At 42.7% G+C, this 17927-nt stretch overlaps 1 protein-coding gene across 25 annotated transcripts in view; it reads left to right on the top strand.

The window, feature by feature from the left end:
* nfasca (neurofascin homolog (chicken) a) overlaps positions 1 to 17527 on the top strand; it is an 81729-nt gene extending 64202 nt beyond the window's left edge. For 10 of the 25 annotated variants that reach the window (XM_036211893.1, XM_036211894.1, XM_036211896.1 and 7 more), the window contains 9 exons: positions 720 to 746; positions 3271 to 3480; positions 3816 to 3938; positions 6576 to 6734; positions 7839 to 7967; positions 8283 to 8318; positions 9923 to 9992; positions 11548 to 11589; positions 14791 to 17527. In XM_036211893.1, coding sequence (XP_036067786.1) covers positions 720 to 746; positions 3271 to 3480; positions 3816 to 3938; positions 6576 to 6734; positions 7839 to 7967; positions 8283 to 8318; positions 9923 to 9992; positions 11548 to 11589; positions 14791 to 15019 — 1025 coding nt within the window. In that variant the 3' untranslated portion in view covers positions 15020 to 17527. Of the gene's footprint in view, positions 1 to 719; positions 747 to 3270; positions 3481 to 3815; positions 3939 to 6575; positions 6735 to 7838; positions 7968 to 8266; positions 8319 to 9922; positions 9993 to 10837; positions 11590 to 14790 lie in introns of those variants that run through there. The other 15 variants (XM_036211911.1, XM_036211908.1, XM_036211907.1 and 12 more) reach the window with 13 other exon arrangements.
* Positions 17528 to 17927: the final 400 nt, after the last annotated feature.

Raw genomic sequence — 17927 nt, 5'->3', positions numbered from 1 at the left:
GGCCCAAAGCACTTCACAGTCACAGACCCATTCACCCATTCACACACTGGTGGTGGCTCCAATGCCGAACACTGACGCCAACCTTCCACCAGAGCCAATTCGGGGTTAGGCGTCTTGCCCAAGGACACTTCGACACAAAGGCGGGAAGGACGGGAATCGAACTCGTAATCTTCCAATCACGAGTCAAGCACCCTACCGCAGCACCACAGCCACCCTATTTTGAAGCAGACACCCTTCAAACCGGAGACAGTTGAGCACATTTCTTGCAAGGGTTGGACTAATAAAACTTTTAACAGGTTCAGCAGTATCATTGACATCTACAGATATTCTTGTACCACATAGCTAAAATGATCCTTGAATCATTTTTTTTCAAGTTGCTTGTTTTTTTTGAATATCAACAATAATTTCGTCCAAAAAAGCAAGATCCTCCACCGCTCAAGTATTATTTTAACTCGAAGGACCAAATGAAGAATTAGAGTGTTGGAACTTTTAGATCTGCTGAGACCAGATGGTCGACTTGTCCTTTTTTTTTTTTTATTTTTTTTTTTTCTGTGTTCAAAGTGCTTGCTGGTGCTTTCTGACGGTGATTCAGAAACAGTTTGGTCAGCAGCATTTTTCTCTGATGGACACTGACATTGTGTGTCCTCTCAGTGATGATTGACAACTCCGTTACTAAAGTGAAGGAATCTGATCGTCCTCTCCTCCCTTCTCACCGACAGAGGGCTTTACTGAGGAAGAAGGCCTAGGTAATAATCTTAGCACGCCTCATGCTTTTGCTTTACCTTCATCTTGCTTTTGCACACCCATCCCCGAGGCCCACCCTCTCTTCTGTTAGCTGCTGAGGAGCTGAGCTTGAAGTAAATCAGACTTCAAAGTTGGTTATTTGACAGATTCCATGATTACGGGTCTTCTGCAGTGCTTTTAGTGACTTAGCATAAATATGTGGGTGAAGATCTTTTCGAGGTTTTCGTTCCTCACATGTGAAGACGACCTTCCCTCCATCCCTCCTCTCTGCTCCTCAGTTGTATCATTCTGTTCTGCATCCATCACTGCTTCTCATTAGCTTTCAGGAAGAAGTAGCTGATCTCAGGTAAGTTTCTGGCTGATCATCAAGCATGGATTTGGCATGGGGTGGGATCAGATCATGGGGATGTGATGACTGAAGTTGACTTCAGCAACAGGTACAGCAAGAGCAAGTATTTTTAGTTGAGAGCTGTCTCCTCAGGGAAGCATTACCTGAGGGGTGGAGCATATGAGAGAGTCTTAAGTAGGGTTGTCAAACTCTTTTTTGGTTCATTCAACCCGTCTGATCTCAAGTGGGCCGGACCAGTAACATAATAGCAAAATAACCGATTGTCAACTTGTTATCTGTAGCTTTTTTTTTCTTAGTTGGAAAAATGCCTCAAACAACCTGATCTAATCACTTATTATTATTTTTTTTTGACAATAACATTTTGGTAATTTTGGTATCACGCCTGATAATTTTATAAGCAACTTAACACTAGTGTTGAGGCTGGTCGGGAACCTAACTGCATCTTACCCAGACGTGGAGCACGCTTGCAAAGAAATTCAGTTTATTTCTCGATCTCCTAGTTTGCTGGTATTTCATTTCCTTTGCTTCCCCTAGTGGCGGAATTGCGCATTTCAGCCATATCTTTAAATAACCATAACTTGCCACAGAAATGGGCTAAAAACTTGCTTTTTTACCAATATCCTTATAATTTTTTCTCTTCATAACTGGGCTGGATTAAACCATCTCGCAGGCCAGATGAGGCTTCCAGGCCGGATGTTTGACACCCCTGATCTAAGGTGTCAGTAGTAATGGATTACTTTTGCCGTGAAACAACAGAAAATATTTAGGAGTATTTAACTTAGTACATGATCAGTAACTCTTTTATGAAAGCAGTTTTACAGCTTAAATGTAAACTTTTTGATTTTGATTCAAATGACTTGTAGTTTCACAGAGTCAATGATTCTTTTTTGTTGTAAAGGCCTCAGCAGGGGAAATGAATCTGCCTTTATCTGATATCTTTTCCTATTTTAGTCTTTATGGAGGCACATGGACCTCATAGTCTGTTAGATCTCTCATAGATTAACACAATTTAAGATGATGTCTAGTTCCGCAGACTGGTTAAACAAAGAATACGAACATCAAATCTAAAAAGTAAAATACCTACAATTCCAAAGGATTAAATAATGTCCATATTAAAAAAAATCTTTACACAAAAAGGTCAAATCTTGACATGAGAAGTGCCAAGGAAAGCTTTTGTAAGGGAAATAAAAAATCAAAAACCCAGAGTAACAAAAATATAAAACCTGGTCTTTAGACATTTTAGCAATCATCCAGCTGTTTGCAATGTGGAATCCTCAATGGAGCTTTTTTTTAGTCCTTCATGTAATCCTGTCTGAAATGATCAAACCCAAAACATTTCCACATCATCTCTTCAACAAATCTGCATTTCTCAGGATTTTAGACATCTTTTGTTGTTAGGAATAAACTAATCCCACAATGGGAAAACTGTTTAATGTACCCCTGCATAATACTTGAAAAGTATAATACATTCAGCAGCTTGGAGAGTCCTCATCCTGCATCTTGTCTACTTCCCTGAAATGCTTAGCCGTACCTCTTGTTCTTTATATAGGTAATTTATGTATCTGTTTATTTTGTAGTCAGTTTTATAGCAAAGTAATACACAGACATGTATAACAGTACAATCTGAGAAAGTAGCATTAAAGAGAAAAGACTCGTTTGAAATAACATCATCTGTAATGTGCTGTACAGACTCTGAGAGGGACTTTACATGGACCCTTGACCATGTCCTAAATTGTAAACAACAATTTACTAAGCTTTGGAAACAAAGAAAAGCATTTTATTTTCCCAGGTTGGAGCAGACAGTTTTCATTTCACCAGTTGAAGTTATTGAATGTTCTTCAAGAAGTCAGTCTACTGCTGACCTCTGAGGGGAGCTTTGGGTTCCTGCCAACACAATCCATGAACAGCAGCTTTATGGAGTCGTTGTCATACCAGTGACTTTCTTTTCCACACTGAGATTTTGGCATGACACCATGCATGTGCATCCACAACTAGCATAAACAGACAAGTTGCAGTATCAGTGTTTGTCCAACTGGGGGCAATACTGGGTCAGAGTGGAGCAGGAGTCCTGTCTGTGAGTGCTGCTGTGCTTCTGCAGCTCTTGTGAGTCTCTGTGTGTCTTTTCTGCGATGTTGTGTTGTGTTAACCCTCTTTTCTCTTTTCCTCCCCCCTTGTAGTCGAGGTTACCAACGTCTTCGTCTACTCCGCTCTCACTCCTACTCCTCCTCTTGCTACTCTTCCTTCCACTACCATCGCTGCTACAGAAAGTAGAATCCAAGCAACCACCCCCACAACAACTACAACTACTACCACCACCACTGAGGCGCCCCCCACCACCACAGCTGCAGTGCTGCTCACCAGCAGGGGTCCCGATTCGAACGTGTTGGGTACATGCTGTTGTTCCTTTCTGGGAGCTTCTGTCCTTCTGTTGGCTGGACCTAAGCAGTCTCCCCCCTCACCTGACCAATCAGGAGTCTGCATCAGGGCTGCATCCAGATAAGCTGCACTGGAGCTGCAGACAGCAGACGTTTCCTGCGGAGTATCGGGATGCAGCTGTTCTCCTGGTCAGGACGAGACAGCCCGGCTCCTGCTTTGAAGCCAGAAGTTCTTTTTCTCCCCATTTGGGAGGGTTGTGGCTGGAAATCTTTGCAGCATCAATCTGATCTAGGAACTTACTACTCTTTTCGCCCCCTCCCCTGACTTTCAACCCCACCCCGTGCAGTGACCCGCGGGCCTGAGATCTGGAATCTGACGGTGGACCCTAACAGTGTCTACGCTAACGTCAGCTGGAGACACAGTTTCCCGGCCGGCAGCAGCGCATTTGTGCTAGAGTTTGCACTGGACAGTAAGAAACCGAGCTGCTGAAAGAGGGAAGGGTGGGAGGGCCAAAACTTAAAGAAGAGTGGGGGGGGTAGATCCATCCAAGAGTTTTGACCAGGTCTGAGGGAATCTTAACCAGCTCCAAGTTCAAGGGAGCTTTGACTATAAAAATGGCTCTGTACACCTGCAGAGGAACACAGATTCCTTTAGTCTGAATGACATGAAACAAGGTCGCCTTCCCTCACCACACAGACTGAAGGCTGAATAAATGACAGCAGCTCAGAGCTGCAGACATGGAAAAGATGAGCTGCTGATCGGGAGGGTGATCTTGATGACTCTGAAGATTGCAGGTCTCCATCCATGCCTTCATATTTCTCACCTATCAAACATCAGTAACTCTTGAGCAAACTTTTTTTTTGAGAGGTCTTATCCTCTGAACTCCCTGTGCTAGAATCCAGTTCTACTCTGAACTCTGGCATCATCAATGCTTTCTCAAATATAAAACCTTTGCTCTCCAGGTAGTTTTGGTTGGAAACAATGTTGGCGATGGCAGAAACTCTGCAACAGCTACACCACATTCAGTGTCATCTTTATCACCCCCCCCCATCCAGTGGCAAAAAAGTTAAAAATATATATTTTTAAAAGTGTTCCAAAGATCCAGATGTTCCTGTTTTAAAGTGACCTTTCAGGCTTTTCAAAAGTTTATATTTTCTTCTACAAGACATCTTTAAAATAAGTTTTAATTCTGTTTTTTCATGACTTTATGATTAATGAATTATAGTTAAAACATATTAGCAATACAAGCGAACTTACTGTACATATTTAAATTTAGATGTTGTGCTGAGTCAGTACACTGTCTTTTTCAGCAGACTCTTGGCCTGTTAAACAAAACTTCTTGAATCATGAAGCACCTTCCAACTTTATACTAAGTTTTGGTCATAAAATTGTTATTTACAAAGCATCATGGACAAACACCTACAGCAATGTTTCTGTCTGTGAAAAATAAACTTCTCCCACTACAATCTGGGAAACACCCTTAAAGAACCAAAAACTGTGTCCTTCACAGACAAAAACACAACTGGTGCTGTACCACTCCCAACAGTCCGCCAAGGGGAAAAAAAAGCTAAATCAATCAAGGTTAGCTCAGGAGTGTTGGGGAATAGAAACTATTGTCTGAAACTTAAAAACAAGTCTTCTCTGAAGGACAGAGCTTAGTATCCATAAAAGAGCACAGTCTCTTAAGGTCCCATAGAAAGATTTTTGTTAATCCAAACCGCCTTAAAGACTGCAGGACTGTCTGGATCTTTTGAAGGAAAGCAGGGAGGATGAGGAAGGCTGGATCAGGACTGCGTGTTGATGCAGAATCAGTGGGTCAGCATGCAATTTTCTGCCCTATCCATCATCTCTTTATGGTCTTAAGAGTGAATCAACAATGTTGGTGTTTGTGACGCCCCACCTGCCACCCCTCCTGTGCGTGATCTGCTGCCTGGCTTTGACTGAAATGCTTCACCTTCGTCCTCTCATCATCGCTCTTGCTTTGCTCTTTCTCCACACATTCAAAGATGCAACACTCTCTTCTGTCGCCTTCATTTTCTGTTCTGTTCATGAATCTTTCATGTGACATAGCAGCACCTGTTCCTGATGGAGAAGGAAGGAGACGAATATGTGGGAGGGAGTTCCCTCATCCGTTCTTTATTTTTCATCTTGGCCGTGGAAAAGTCAGGATGTAGCTGTGATAAATAAATACAGTTCAATACCTTCACAAAAAAGGTTTTGCATAAAGTAGGGTTCCAGCAGTGTGGTAAGGAGCTGCAGTGAATCTTATCTCCACAGAGATCGTATCTCCACAGAGGCAGCAGTGCATGAACTGAGAACTGAGATTCTGAGCACCAAAGTTTGAAAAGACAAATCCACTTTTTGGATAAAGAAAATGCTCTCGGCAGACAATGTTAAACTGCTCAGAGCAAAATAGAAAACTCAATGTTTCACAAAGACTCATTACATTCATAAAATGTGTTTTTGAAGGGACAGTAAGGCTATAATCCAGTTATATCAAACAAACATTGATATTATACATATGAACAGGATCTGCACAAGTGGAGTATCAGGTCCTGCATGTCTGCTCATGTTCTCATCAGACATTGTTTGGCTGGCTGGTGGTCTGCTGTGACTGTCATGGCTTTGAAACGAGATGATGAATGACCCAAGTGGATGGCTTTGGTGGCATGGTGCATGGCTCACCCTCAACTCACACCGCAGTCACACTCGCAGCTCAACTGTGTCATAAGTGACTCATCTTTCTGGGAGAAAGATGTGGCTGTTCTTTGTTGTGCCCTTTCAGAGGCCAGTGAAAACCCAACCAGCAATGCCTTGCCCCCCGAGCCCCGATGCACAGGGAGCTGTTCCCGCCCCTCTTTGCGTTTCGACCAAGTTTTTAAGGACTCCATTTGGAGGGATTGAACCTTAAGCTTGTGCCTATGTGAGGATAATGCGGCGGCTCTGCATTGCTGTCATTCTGGGTTCACTCGTGTAACCCTGCTACCACTCAGGACCATCACCCCCATGCATGGCCATGACCTTTGATAACAAACACAGTCGTCACGGTCGTGCCATGGCCACACCTCTGGGAGAGTGTGATTGGCCGCTTTGTTGTGTTTCCAAGGCGAGAAGACAAAGAGGGTAGTGAAGAGCGTACCAGTGATGCAGCAGCCCCCAGTAACTGTAGCGGATCTGAACGCCAGCACCACCTACCATCTGAGGGTTTACTCCCATGAGCTCACCAGCATCAGCAGCACCTGGGTCACCTTTAAGACCAAAGCAGGTGAGAACCCACCTGACCAGGTGAGACTGCGGTGCATCCAGGAGGACTGCCTGACTATAGGGGAGTTCAGAGCTGGTGTTCTTTCTAATACGTGAGACCTTAACCGTTCTTCAAAGTTTGCACCCTTGGATCATGTGTTGCCATGCTTTTTACCCTTCGTGTCCGACCTTACGCTGATGATACTGTTTTATTTCTTTGCAAAACTAGATTATCAAGGCTTCTTGTGAATGCATCAAGAGGACTTTCAGTTTATCCATTTAGAATTCAGGCAGATCACAGGTTCTTGTTGGTAGCCTCTGAATCCTCTTCCCTGGTCATGCTTCCATATAGGAAACCTTGGAGTCTTGTCCCAGCAGGGTTTGTCTTTTAGTAAAAATCTAAAACTTAGGAATTATACCCTCAAACCCATTATATTGATTCAGATATTTTGTACTCAAACTGATGGGTTCCACTTTCAGAAGTTAGAGCTATCTGTTAATCTGGGAGATATAATTTGTTTCTATAAGAAGGTGTTTCTGGTCCATACTCTGGTTTTGAAGGAATTCTCCAGTGCTGTACTGATACTGTCTTCTTCGAAATGCTTTTCTTATTCTGATAACCCATCGACTTACATCGTGGCTTCAATTTATTCAAAAATGTTTGTATTTTACTATTTTTTCACATTTTTTATGTTTGACCAATAAGATGTGTTTTATATGTCTTTGTATTTACTGTGCTTTAGTTTTTCAGAAGCATCTTAAAAAGGTTCATTTGAATGAGAGGGTTTTGACTTATGAGATTTTAGGAGACCTAGAAATGATTGAACTACTTACAATTTGGACAGCTGAGGAACATCAGATCATGAGCTGGAGGACTGGGCTTCAGGGATTTTGCCTGTGCAGAAACTACAGAGACACTGTGGCTCTGACGTGTTACAATTTCTACTGATCCTTTGTAGATCCTCTAGCACCTTTATCTCATTTAAGTAGTTTTGAACCGGATTATACGAGGGCGTTAAACTTGCCTTACTCATTTCCTCTTCCTCTTTCTTCTCTTGTTCTGTCCTTTTGTGTATTTGTGTGTGTTTGTGAATGTGTGCGTGGTTGCGTGTGTGTGTGTGTGCAGCATACATCGACCAGGTGGACATCGCCACTAAGGGTTGGTTCATTGGCCTAATGTGCGGCATCGCTCTTATCATTCTCATCCTCCTCATTGTCTGCTTCATTAAGAGGAGTCGAGGGGGAAAGTACCCAGGTAAGAAGCACCACACCTGAAGTATTGGTCTTTCACCCCACATTCATGTGAAATAGACACTTACATGGTCACCAGTAGACACACACAGCTTCTGCTCCCATTCCTAACACACATAGTGCTTGGCACTGTCCACAGACTGACCTCTTTGAGGTTGAGCCTGACTGTAAGACCTGCTTAAAACGTACCCATACCAGGAAGAACTCGCCTTCTGAAGAGTAGGATGAGGTTGCAAAGGGGATGATGAGTGAGGTGTGATGGTGCAGAGCAGCAGTTCATAGAACTGTGCTCATGTTTTACAGTGTCTGTACTGTCTAGGTGCTGGCTGGGTGGCTATGGTCACAAAGGTTCTGGGTAAGTTCTGAGCTGTGATGCTTCAACTAACGTGCAGTGATGAACCAAGTCCAATAACAAGTCATACCCCAAGTCATAACACAAAGACTAACGGCTAATTTCATGCTTGAATGTTTCAGCAGTCAAACATTTTTCATGCACCTATAAAAAAAATAAAAATAATTCTGCTGCTCTACTTTTTATGGCAGTGGTTCCCAATTTTGTTTTTCTAATTTCATGAGCCTGTTTGTCAGGACAGGAAAAAACCTTCACTCATATGTTTTGAGGAATCCTTAAGAGGTCCTTAAAATGAAAAAATGTGACACACTGTAAAAACAAAGCAAACAAAACAAAACAAAAAAGCTTGAAAATTGGAAAAACCATTTGCAATGCTTAAAAAATATAAAAAATAAATAGATTTTTTTTTTAATATATTTGTTATGATAAAAATATGCAAAGAAGAAAATGCTTGTTTTTAGCACAACTAATCATTTAACATCCCAGTTAGCAGGCATTCAACACTCAGTGCTTCAGACTGTGAAGTTAAGGACTATGTAGGAAGAAAAAAACATTTTTCTCCGCTTTCTGAACTCAGTGACTCAGTCTAAAGTGTTTCCCCGAGACTGAGAAATTGTTGGTTCAAATCCACTCCAAAGACCCTAAAAATGAAACCCAGTGCCTCTTTGCTTGACACTCAGCATTCAAGGTTTGAATTTGGGGTTGTTTAAAACCACTTACTAGTTCTCAAGCGTGACTGTTCTACCAGAGCCTGACTCAAACGCAGACAGCAAATTTTGCACACTAAATGACTAATGGGAGTTAAACTTTAATCGTCTTGTCAATTAATGGGATACTTAAACTTATTTGCCACACATACATTTTGATTGCTCTTGAGCAATGCGGCAACAGACTTTCAAGCGCTTAAGTTTCCGTGAGTAAATATTAAAAAGCTGCTCGATCCTCGATCACCTGCACCTATTGATTTGGGCCTGATTTTCTCAGCATCTTATTTTGGTTTGAAGTTTTTGCAGGTTTGTTCTCAGTTTTCTTGGGGGCAGAGTTAGATCTTTACAGCATCTTTTTTTTTTTACTTTGTCATCCTTCAGTTGAAGATCTACAGATCACTGTTCTGTTGATAACTCGGTTTGAGCTGATGCAGATAGACTCTCACTACTGTTCTCTGAATGCTCCTTTAAAGAGCTCTAATCCTTAGCTCTCTACTACTGTGCTTTACAATTGTTTTCATTTTGGTCAATCAACTCTTTATTAGTTTGATGTCTTCATGAACTTTAGACTTTCTTTAGACAAACTTTTATGAAACCCAGCCAGTGTTCTGTTTTCTTTAGGACGGAGGAGTCCATCTTAAAATCTGCACCTTAAAATGATAATGTGAAATATGTCATGTTGCCTAAGCACTTTTTACAATAGTTGTTAAACTTTTTGGAAGCAAGTCGATGTGTGTACCTATCAATACCATTGTATGCGTGAAGAATATGGGAGAGGGGGCTCACAGTGTTGAATATTTAAACTGTGAGAATGAGAACTAAACTCTGCAGAGGTGTAAACACCTGAGTCAGGAAGCAGAGCAGAGCTGCTCACATTTTCCTCTGCTCTTTCTGTTACAGTCCGCGATAAAAAAGATCTGCCCTTGGATCCAGTGGATCATAAAGACCAGGACGGATCTTTTGACTACCAGTAAGTATTAAGAGAATCACAGCTGCTGTTTCTTTGAAGTCGCTGATCTCACGAACGGTTGCGTTTCAGCAGATTGTGTAACCCCTTTGACTTTTACTTCACTTTCTGAACCATTCAGACACAACTGTGGTCATGAAAGCATCATTCCTCTGATCCCTTTCTGTGCATGTCTATAGCAGCTTCTGTAGATATGAAATGTTTTAGTTCCACAGATCTTACCCGTACATCACCGCAGGTGGCGCTCAGGTGTGGGTTTCCTCTGACCTACAAAGATTCACAGGACATACACATTTGTACATACAGTGCTGCTGCCATCGTTCTTCCTGATAAAAGTGAAGTTTCTACAAACTTCTGTGTGCACACACTCAGTAACTGCATCCTTCACGTGCTCAGTCTCACCACACTGCTCTCAGCTCCCCTCTGTTTCCATGGCAACAGCAGATACGAGCAACGTGCAGTAAGCCTGATGGCTCTTTTTGCATGTCAGCACAGAAATGTTCAGTTAGCTGCTGAGACACTAAAGAACCAAGGAGTCGGATGTTCCAGTGAGCTCAAACCCCTCTGATCGCCGGCGTCAACGGTTGTGCATGAGAGCAGCTCAATCTGCTTTTGTTCCAGACTTTCTCTTAGAGATTCTCCTCTTTGCTCAAAAAGCCTGTCACCAGGATGAAGGAAAAGATGCAAGCTGTTTTTTGGAGCTGTGTTCATGTGCACAGAGACAAATCCCAGCGTGGGGTCACAGAAAAAAACACTCAGAATAATCCTGTTTTTTCTTTTTTAGCTGAGGCCGTCAGACTTTCAAGCTGCATGTGCTGCTGAGTGACATGTTTTTTTGCTCCTTCTAGGTTCCACTGATCTGAGGATGCTGTCCCTCCATCCATCTGTCCATTTGTGTCTGTCTGTCTGTCCGTCTGTCTGATGTTGATGTACTAACCTCAGATAAAAATATTTTACTCTTTTATACTTTATAATCAAAGTCAGCAGGCCCATGTGTGGGTGCTTAAGTTAACTCGAAGGCGTGGCTCTCTAACCCTTAGTGCTTCTGTAACATGACGCTCAGACCATCATTCTGGATGTGAATGTGATAAAACAGCCTTTTTATGCGGCTTCCAAACACCATAAGTTTGTGACTAACTCAGCAGTGGCCACTGTGGTCTGAGTCTGCAACTCTTTGGCTCTGCAGGTTTCCCTTTCTTTGCCTCCCAAATCCATGACAGTGACATCAATTCATTATAGTGCTGAAGCTTCCTTTCACATTAACTGGTGTGTTATTGTGTGTGAAGATGGGTGTAAGGTATGAATGTGCAAACGTGTGTAAGTTTGTGCATGTGTGAGTGCTCGCGCATGTGTGTAATTAGTGCAACGAGACTGATAGATGTAACTGTGAAAGTGTGGGTGTTAGTTTGTGTGTATGTGAATGTTTGTGAGTCTGTGTGAATCTTTGTGGATGTGAGTGTGTGCTCGGATGGGTGTGAGTCTGTGCGCACATGGCTGTCCTCTCTGGCCCTGTTCTCCATGTTTCTTCATGTGTCGTCCTTCTTTCTTCCAAATGCTGAAATGGGTCGTCCGTCCATGACAGGGACAAAAACCAGAACAGGTACTTTGGTGGGGACTCAGCCTGTGCATGTTTGGGGAGAAGGTGGGGGATTAAACAGGAGTTTTTAGCCTGCTTTACTGGTCAGTTTTCACAGACTGACGAGCTTTATTTCAGACATCTGGATGTTATGAATGTCTGAAAACAACAACATGTGAGAATGGCTGAACTGATTCACATGCAGACGGACAGGAGCAGCTTTGGTTACATGAGGAAAACGAAATATTCCACTGAAAGTCTCAAGTCAGACCTCTCTCATTTCTGCTGCCACTAGTGTGAGGATGAAACATGCTGGGTTTGATGGCTGAGCATGGCGCGTGCTGACCGAAATAGAGATCAAACCAGCGCAAACTGATCAGTTTCAGCTTGTTTGTTCACCAGCGGCTTGTGAATCCAGGTTTCTGCTGTTAGAGCATTTCTGCAGTCCAGGTTAAAGTGCAGCTAAGACATTGAGCCCAAGAATTTAAAGAAGCTGCTAAGCTCACAGATCAGATTAAATACATGCCAATAGAAGCCATCTACATCTGCAAACATGGGTGCTAATGCATGTGAGCATGAACTTCCAGTCCTGCCCTGCATGTCCAACAAGCTCAAATTCTTTGAAATAAGGTTCATTCCTCCTTCTGAGGAGAACTACGCAGGAGAAATAGACCACCAGACTTCTGACACCCCTGTTCAAACTCATGAATAGTTTTCATACTGCTGCTGTGGATGACCAAGGAGAACCTCAAGCCCAATTAGCTGCACCATTTAAAAGACCAAATCCCTCATTGGAAAAACAAACAAAAAACACTTTTTTCACTGCAACGCTTCATCCACTTAAGAATTTCAAAGTTTAAACAAGAAGAGAAACAAAATCTGGTAATACTAGTCTTGTTATGCATGTTTTGGTCCCAGCAGATCAGTGACTGGTTGTGTCCCAGCTAAAGCTGTGATGAAACGGATGACATGTAAGGGACACTACAAACACCTAGAGGACAACCTAAATGACAAAACGGGAAGAGAGCTGGAAGAGAGCAGATCATTGAAATCAAACTTTCCTTTTAGACTAAAGTGGACACATAAAACCAAAGAGACAAAACAAAGAAGCTGCTGCTTCTTAGTTCTACTGTTTGTTAAAGGCTGACAGCAAAACTCCATCATCTGGGTCAGTCCTGCAGCTCTCCAGGTCCATGATCTCCCTTCCAATCCAATCAGATGATGGAATTCCATTAGCTTTTATCTCCTCAAGATCTGCAGCTGTGAGACTTCTGATCGCATTTATATGATTAGTTGAAGAAGATGCCACCTTAAAGCCTTTTAGGTCTGCTTGGGCAAAAAAAGCTCATCCCCTCCTCTCTAATAGAAAAATGAAGCTTTTGTGTTGGTAGCTGAGATGCCTGTCCACTCTTGCATTGTGGTTGCAGACATCACTGCTAACATGAAGGTTATGAAGACAAAGAAATGCTTCAAAGGGAGTATTCCCCCAGGAAGTGGCCAGAAGAATAGTTCTGTTTCCCCCCAATGTAATTGTTTGTTTAAATCACAGCACTTCCTGTTAGTCAAATCAAAGATGGCAGGAACATTGAGAGAAGGGGTGTCATGTATACCAATATTAATTGTTTAGAGCCAGTCATGGAGATGCAAATGTTTTGCTGCGATGCAAACAATATTTTCAAACTCTGCAAAATGACATTCTAATTGCTGGTGGAACCTGTGCACCACTTTACCCTTCACTCCTGCTGCAACAATAAATCTACCTTCATTTTTATTTTTTAATCTGCAGGCTTTCAAAGGCAACAGAAACAAAAAAGGGAACACTTCATCAGTTATTTTTTTTTCTTTTCATCTGAAGCAAACACACTATTAGGCTCATATTTGATCAAACTTTTAGTTCACAATGAGGACCGATTTAGAGGACCAAACAGATTTGTGAAACAGTGAATTTTCAGAGAAGCTTAGAAAGTAAGCCACTTTGACTCTGAAACAGACTTTGTTTTACTCATGTTCTCCAGAGTTTGAGGGTAGGGGGGATGAATGTAGGTGAAGCTAAAATTAAAGTGGACTTTATTTTTAGGGCAGTAGAGAAAAAAGCTGTAAAGATCCAACACATTTTCACTCCCAAGTCATTACATAATGACGTTTGGTTGTAGACCCCTCAGCGTCACTTTTTGGCGTTTTGGGTGTCCCCAACTCGTCGTTTTTGATGTGCGACTGTTCCTATTAAACCAAGGGCCCCCAATCTCTGAGCTAGAAACTGGAACGGACCCAGTAGCGATACTCTAACCCGGTCCACGTTCCGCATTGCATCCAGTACCGCATCCCAAAGGTCGCAGACCCTTTATTTTACAAACAGTCAGCACATCAAAAATCGACGAGTTTGGGACATCAAGAAGGTAAAAAAGGGGTCTGCAACTAAACATTGACATGTGGCGACTTGGGGATGAGAATGTTTTGAAAGATCAACCTTAACAAGGAACGAGAGTGGAGAATTTTGCCTCGTGTGGCAGTTTCAGGAACTGCAGAAAGGGATTTTGTTTCCTTTGAATAAAAATGTTTTGTAATTCTACATGATGGGTTTCCACCTCCAAAGATCCTAATGTTGATCTACCAGGATTCAGTGAATTGTCTTGAGTTTGCATCCCTCAAGATCCCTCCCTGATGCTGTGATCCTCCTTGTCAGTGCATGAAGTGCAAGAATTCCCTTCTAAAACTTCAAGAGTAGATGTGAAGCCCCTATCTGCACTGAGCATGTGTATGCAACAACCCTGATGACCTCTGTGTCCTGAAACGCCCGTCCTCCGCTGATGGGATTGTTTTGTCCACCTGAACTGACTGCTGCTTTGATGATTCTGCTGTTGTAATGTGGAAGAAGCTTCATCCAAGTGGACCTTTGTGTCTCATGGGCTTTTCATGAGGGTCTGTCAGGTGTGGGGAAAGGATGAGTCCAAGGCCAGAGCTCTGCCGCATCAGGCATGTGACAGTTGGGAGGTCCAGGCTTACAAAGCCTCTATGAAGTTTTCTGATGCTCATCCTCATGTTCACAACATTCCTCCTCTTCCTCATGTCCCAGATGTTTTTCTAGTTCCTGACATTCCCCTCGATGTTTTTTCCTGTCCCCATATTCCTCCTGTTCTATGTGTACCTGACTTTCCTCGTGTTCGTAACCTCACCTTAAAGTCTTCACTCGCTTTCTGACCGTCTGCTTCCCGTTTTCCATTGCAGCAGCGACGAAGACAACAAGCCCTTGCAGGGCAGCCAGACATCGCTGGACGGAAACGTGAAGGAAAGCGATGACAGTCTGGTAGACTACGGCGATGGGGGCGATGGCCAGTTTAACGAGGACGGCTCCTTTATTGGTCAGTACACGGTGAAAAAGGACAAGGACGAGACGGAGGGCAACGAGAGCTCGGAGGCCACCTCCCCCGTCAACGCCATTTATTCCTTGGCGTAGTGGAGACTAGACTCACGCCGGACTCCTCCAGCGCTGCACTGACACCACAAGCCTTTCATTTCCGTTTGTAGCCAACGGAGGCCATGTTGGCCCCCTGCCCCCCCCTCACACAGACTGGTGTGCCTTCGGGGCAGCTGGCAACATCTGAGGCTTCAGCAGGTGCTCTGTGGACGTTAGTTTGTTTGTGGCCTGTTTCTCCCCTCCCAAACACACATGTCCACACGCATACGTGCACCAACACACGTGCACACACCGACATATCCGCCTTGACGCCGGCAGAAGAGTTTATCACCCTGATCATAGTGAGGAGACAGACACTGCTGGGCCTTCAGGAATGCTAAAGGCCGTCCCGCCGCACGTGTTGGTTCCAGCAGAGCTATGCACTTCCACCTCCTTCATGCCTTCCTGGTTCTGATCCGATCCTTAGGAAGTTCAAAATCACTCTCACCTTTAATCCAGAGCTGCAGGTGCTCAAAATGGCCTCAGAGAAAATGCTGTGTCAGCATTAGTATGAAACTATTGATGTCCATTTTGAAACCATTAAAGTGTATTATTACTTTTGAGCACGGTAGTAAACTTAGAGCACGGAAACTTGAGCGATAAAAGAGAAATGATAGTTTATGCGAGAAAAAAAACCTTCCTGAATCAAAAGCATTACAAGTAAAAAAAAAAAAGAAATCTGGACTTGCGTTCAGACTATGGTTTTCTTTTCTTACACAGATATGTATGTTTTATAATGCAGTCATCACTTTGTGGCTTGTCACGGGACAAAAAAATAGAAATCTTCTAAATTATGTTTTTTATTTGAATGGCTTTCTGTGTGACACAAGCACAGCACAGGGTACAGGTGTGTCCAGACTTAGCTTTGGTTCTGGTGGACTGAGGAGCACAGGGTTCAGGAACTCACCCCTCTCACTCCAAACAAAATCTCATTAGTCAAAAAGGCAGAAAAAAAAAACAAACGTAAAATCATTTTATGAGTGTCCCTTCCAATAATGGATGCTTCTTTTTGGGGGGATTCAAGATAAGTCTGATAAATGTGTCCTAACTCAATGAAAAAAATAAGAAAAATCAGACTTAACTGTCTTAAAAATATAAGCAGAAGACACAAAAAAGTGTTTTTAATGTGTTTTTGATGATCATTGGCTTAAAACAGAGATTATAAATGACCAGTTATCTATCTTTACACTGCAAAGAGTTGTGGGACTGGATTAGTATCCTGTGTTTCCTCTGCTAGAGGAGATAGAAAAGGGAAGAATCTAACCTCCTCCTCTTCTTTTTTTGTGATTTCCCTCAGAAAATATCCTTTTTTATGAAAAAAGGGACCAAAAGCTTTTCTTTTTAATTATTGATGGCATGACCTCAATACATTAGTGCCATCTCTTTACTGTAGCGCGGTCTACTGCTTAGGCATGGTTGACTAATGGGCTGTGCCCTCTTCAAGAGGGATGGTTCTTATCTCTGGAATGTGATCTTTGACTTTAAGTTACCAACCTCGTTCCATCAGAAATGCTGTCCCTTTAGGGGTCACCACAGTTGATCATCTGCCTCTATTTAACTGCATCCTCACCTTCATGTCCTCCTTCACCACATCCAGTGAAGGAGGTCCTCCTCTTGGTCTCTTTTTGCTCCAACATCATCACATCATCGCTTTTCTCTTTCTCAACATTTAATGCATTTATCTCCAAAACATCTAACACGAGCTGTTCCTCTAACTGATTCATTCCAGATCCCTTCCACCCTCATCATTCCCAAAGAGAACTTCAACATCTTGCCGCTCTGCTACCTCCAGCTCTGTCTCCTCTCTCTTCGTCAGAGCTGCTGTCTAGACCATCAACATGGCAGCTCTCACCACACCTTTCCCAATCACTGACACTCTAATATCACACATCTGCAAACATCATGATCCACAGAGATTCCTGTCCAAGCTCATCTGTCAGTCTGTCTATTACTATAGCAAGCAGGAAGGGACTCAAAGCTGATCCTTCAACTTCCACCTTGAACTCTTTGGTCACACCTCAACACTGTCTCATACATGGCTTTGTATGAACACGCCTCCCAAAGTTTCAGCTCTGTGCTCCTGTCAGTGTCCATCAGAGAACTTAAATCAACGCGGCTCTGAGGTCACATGCTGTCTCATGTCCTGAAAGCTGATTGGTCACTTCCGTGCAAGTTTTTGTCAGTGCTCCCTGTAGCATCTTCAGAATCATCAGATGTTCTTGATGCTTCAGCTGGACGTCAAAGATTTATTTTATATTTCTATTTATCACACAATGTGCATAGAGTTAATATATTAGACTCTAACAGTTGTGTTGTATAGAGTGGTCAGGAGATACTGGTTTGATGCTGTAAACCAACATCAGTGCTGCTGTCATTCATCCATGTGTTTCTGTTGTAACATAACCTGTCTGCATACAAATGAATATTATTGTTCTCATTCTTATATTCTTTGTAAATATATGAAATTCATTTTTTTCCTCCAGAAATACTTTATGAGAGTCAAACATGTCCACGTGCTCGTTTGTTCGTGCCTCTTTAGCGGGTCGTGCTGTTGACCATAATCCCTCCTCTGTGCTGTGAGTCGCTTGAAGGCTCTGTCCGGAGAGTTCAGGTTCTGTGTGATGTCATCTCCAAACTTCAGCTGATCCTCTCTACACGCTTCCTAACACACTGATGGGTTCAAAGCTGTGAGAATTTTTCAGTTTAACAAAGAGGAAGTTGATCCTCATCAACACAAGGCTCTGCTGTCTGGAGATCGTGGTGCATACAAGGGTCCGATCCTGATGGAAATGAGAAAAGACTTGAACAACAAAACACATTGCATAATATCCCAATGACTTTGAAACTGGTCAGGGAGCGGTGGATGAAGATGAAACTGAAATAGTTTCCCTGACTGAAGATGAAGTTC

This window comes from Oryzias melastigma, linkage group LG5 (genome assembly GCF_002922805.2).
Source record: "Oryzias melastigma strain HK-1 linkage group LG5, ASM292280v2, whole genome shotgun sequence".
Taxonomy (NCBI): domain Eukaryota; kingdom Metazoa; phylum Chordata; class Actinopteri; order Beloniformes; family Adrianichthyidae; genus Oryzias; species Oryzias melastigma.
Note: the sequence above shows the minus strand (reverse complement) of the source record. Positions and strands in the feature narration are given on the sequence as shown.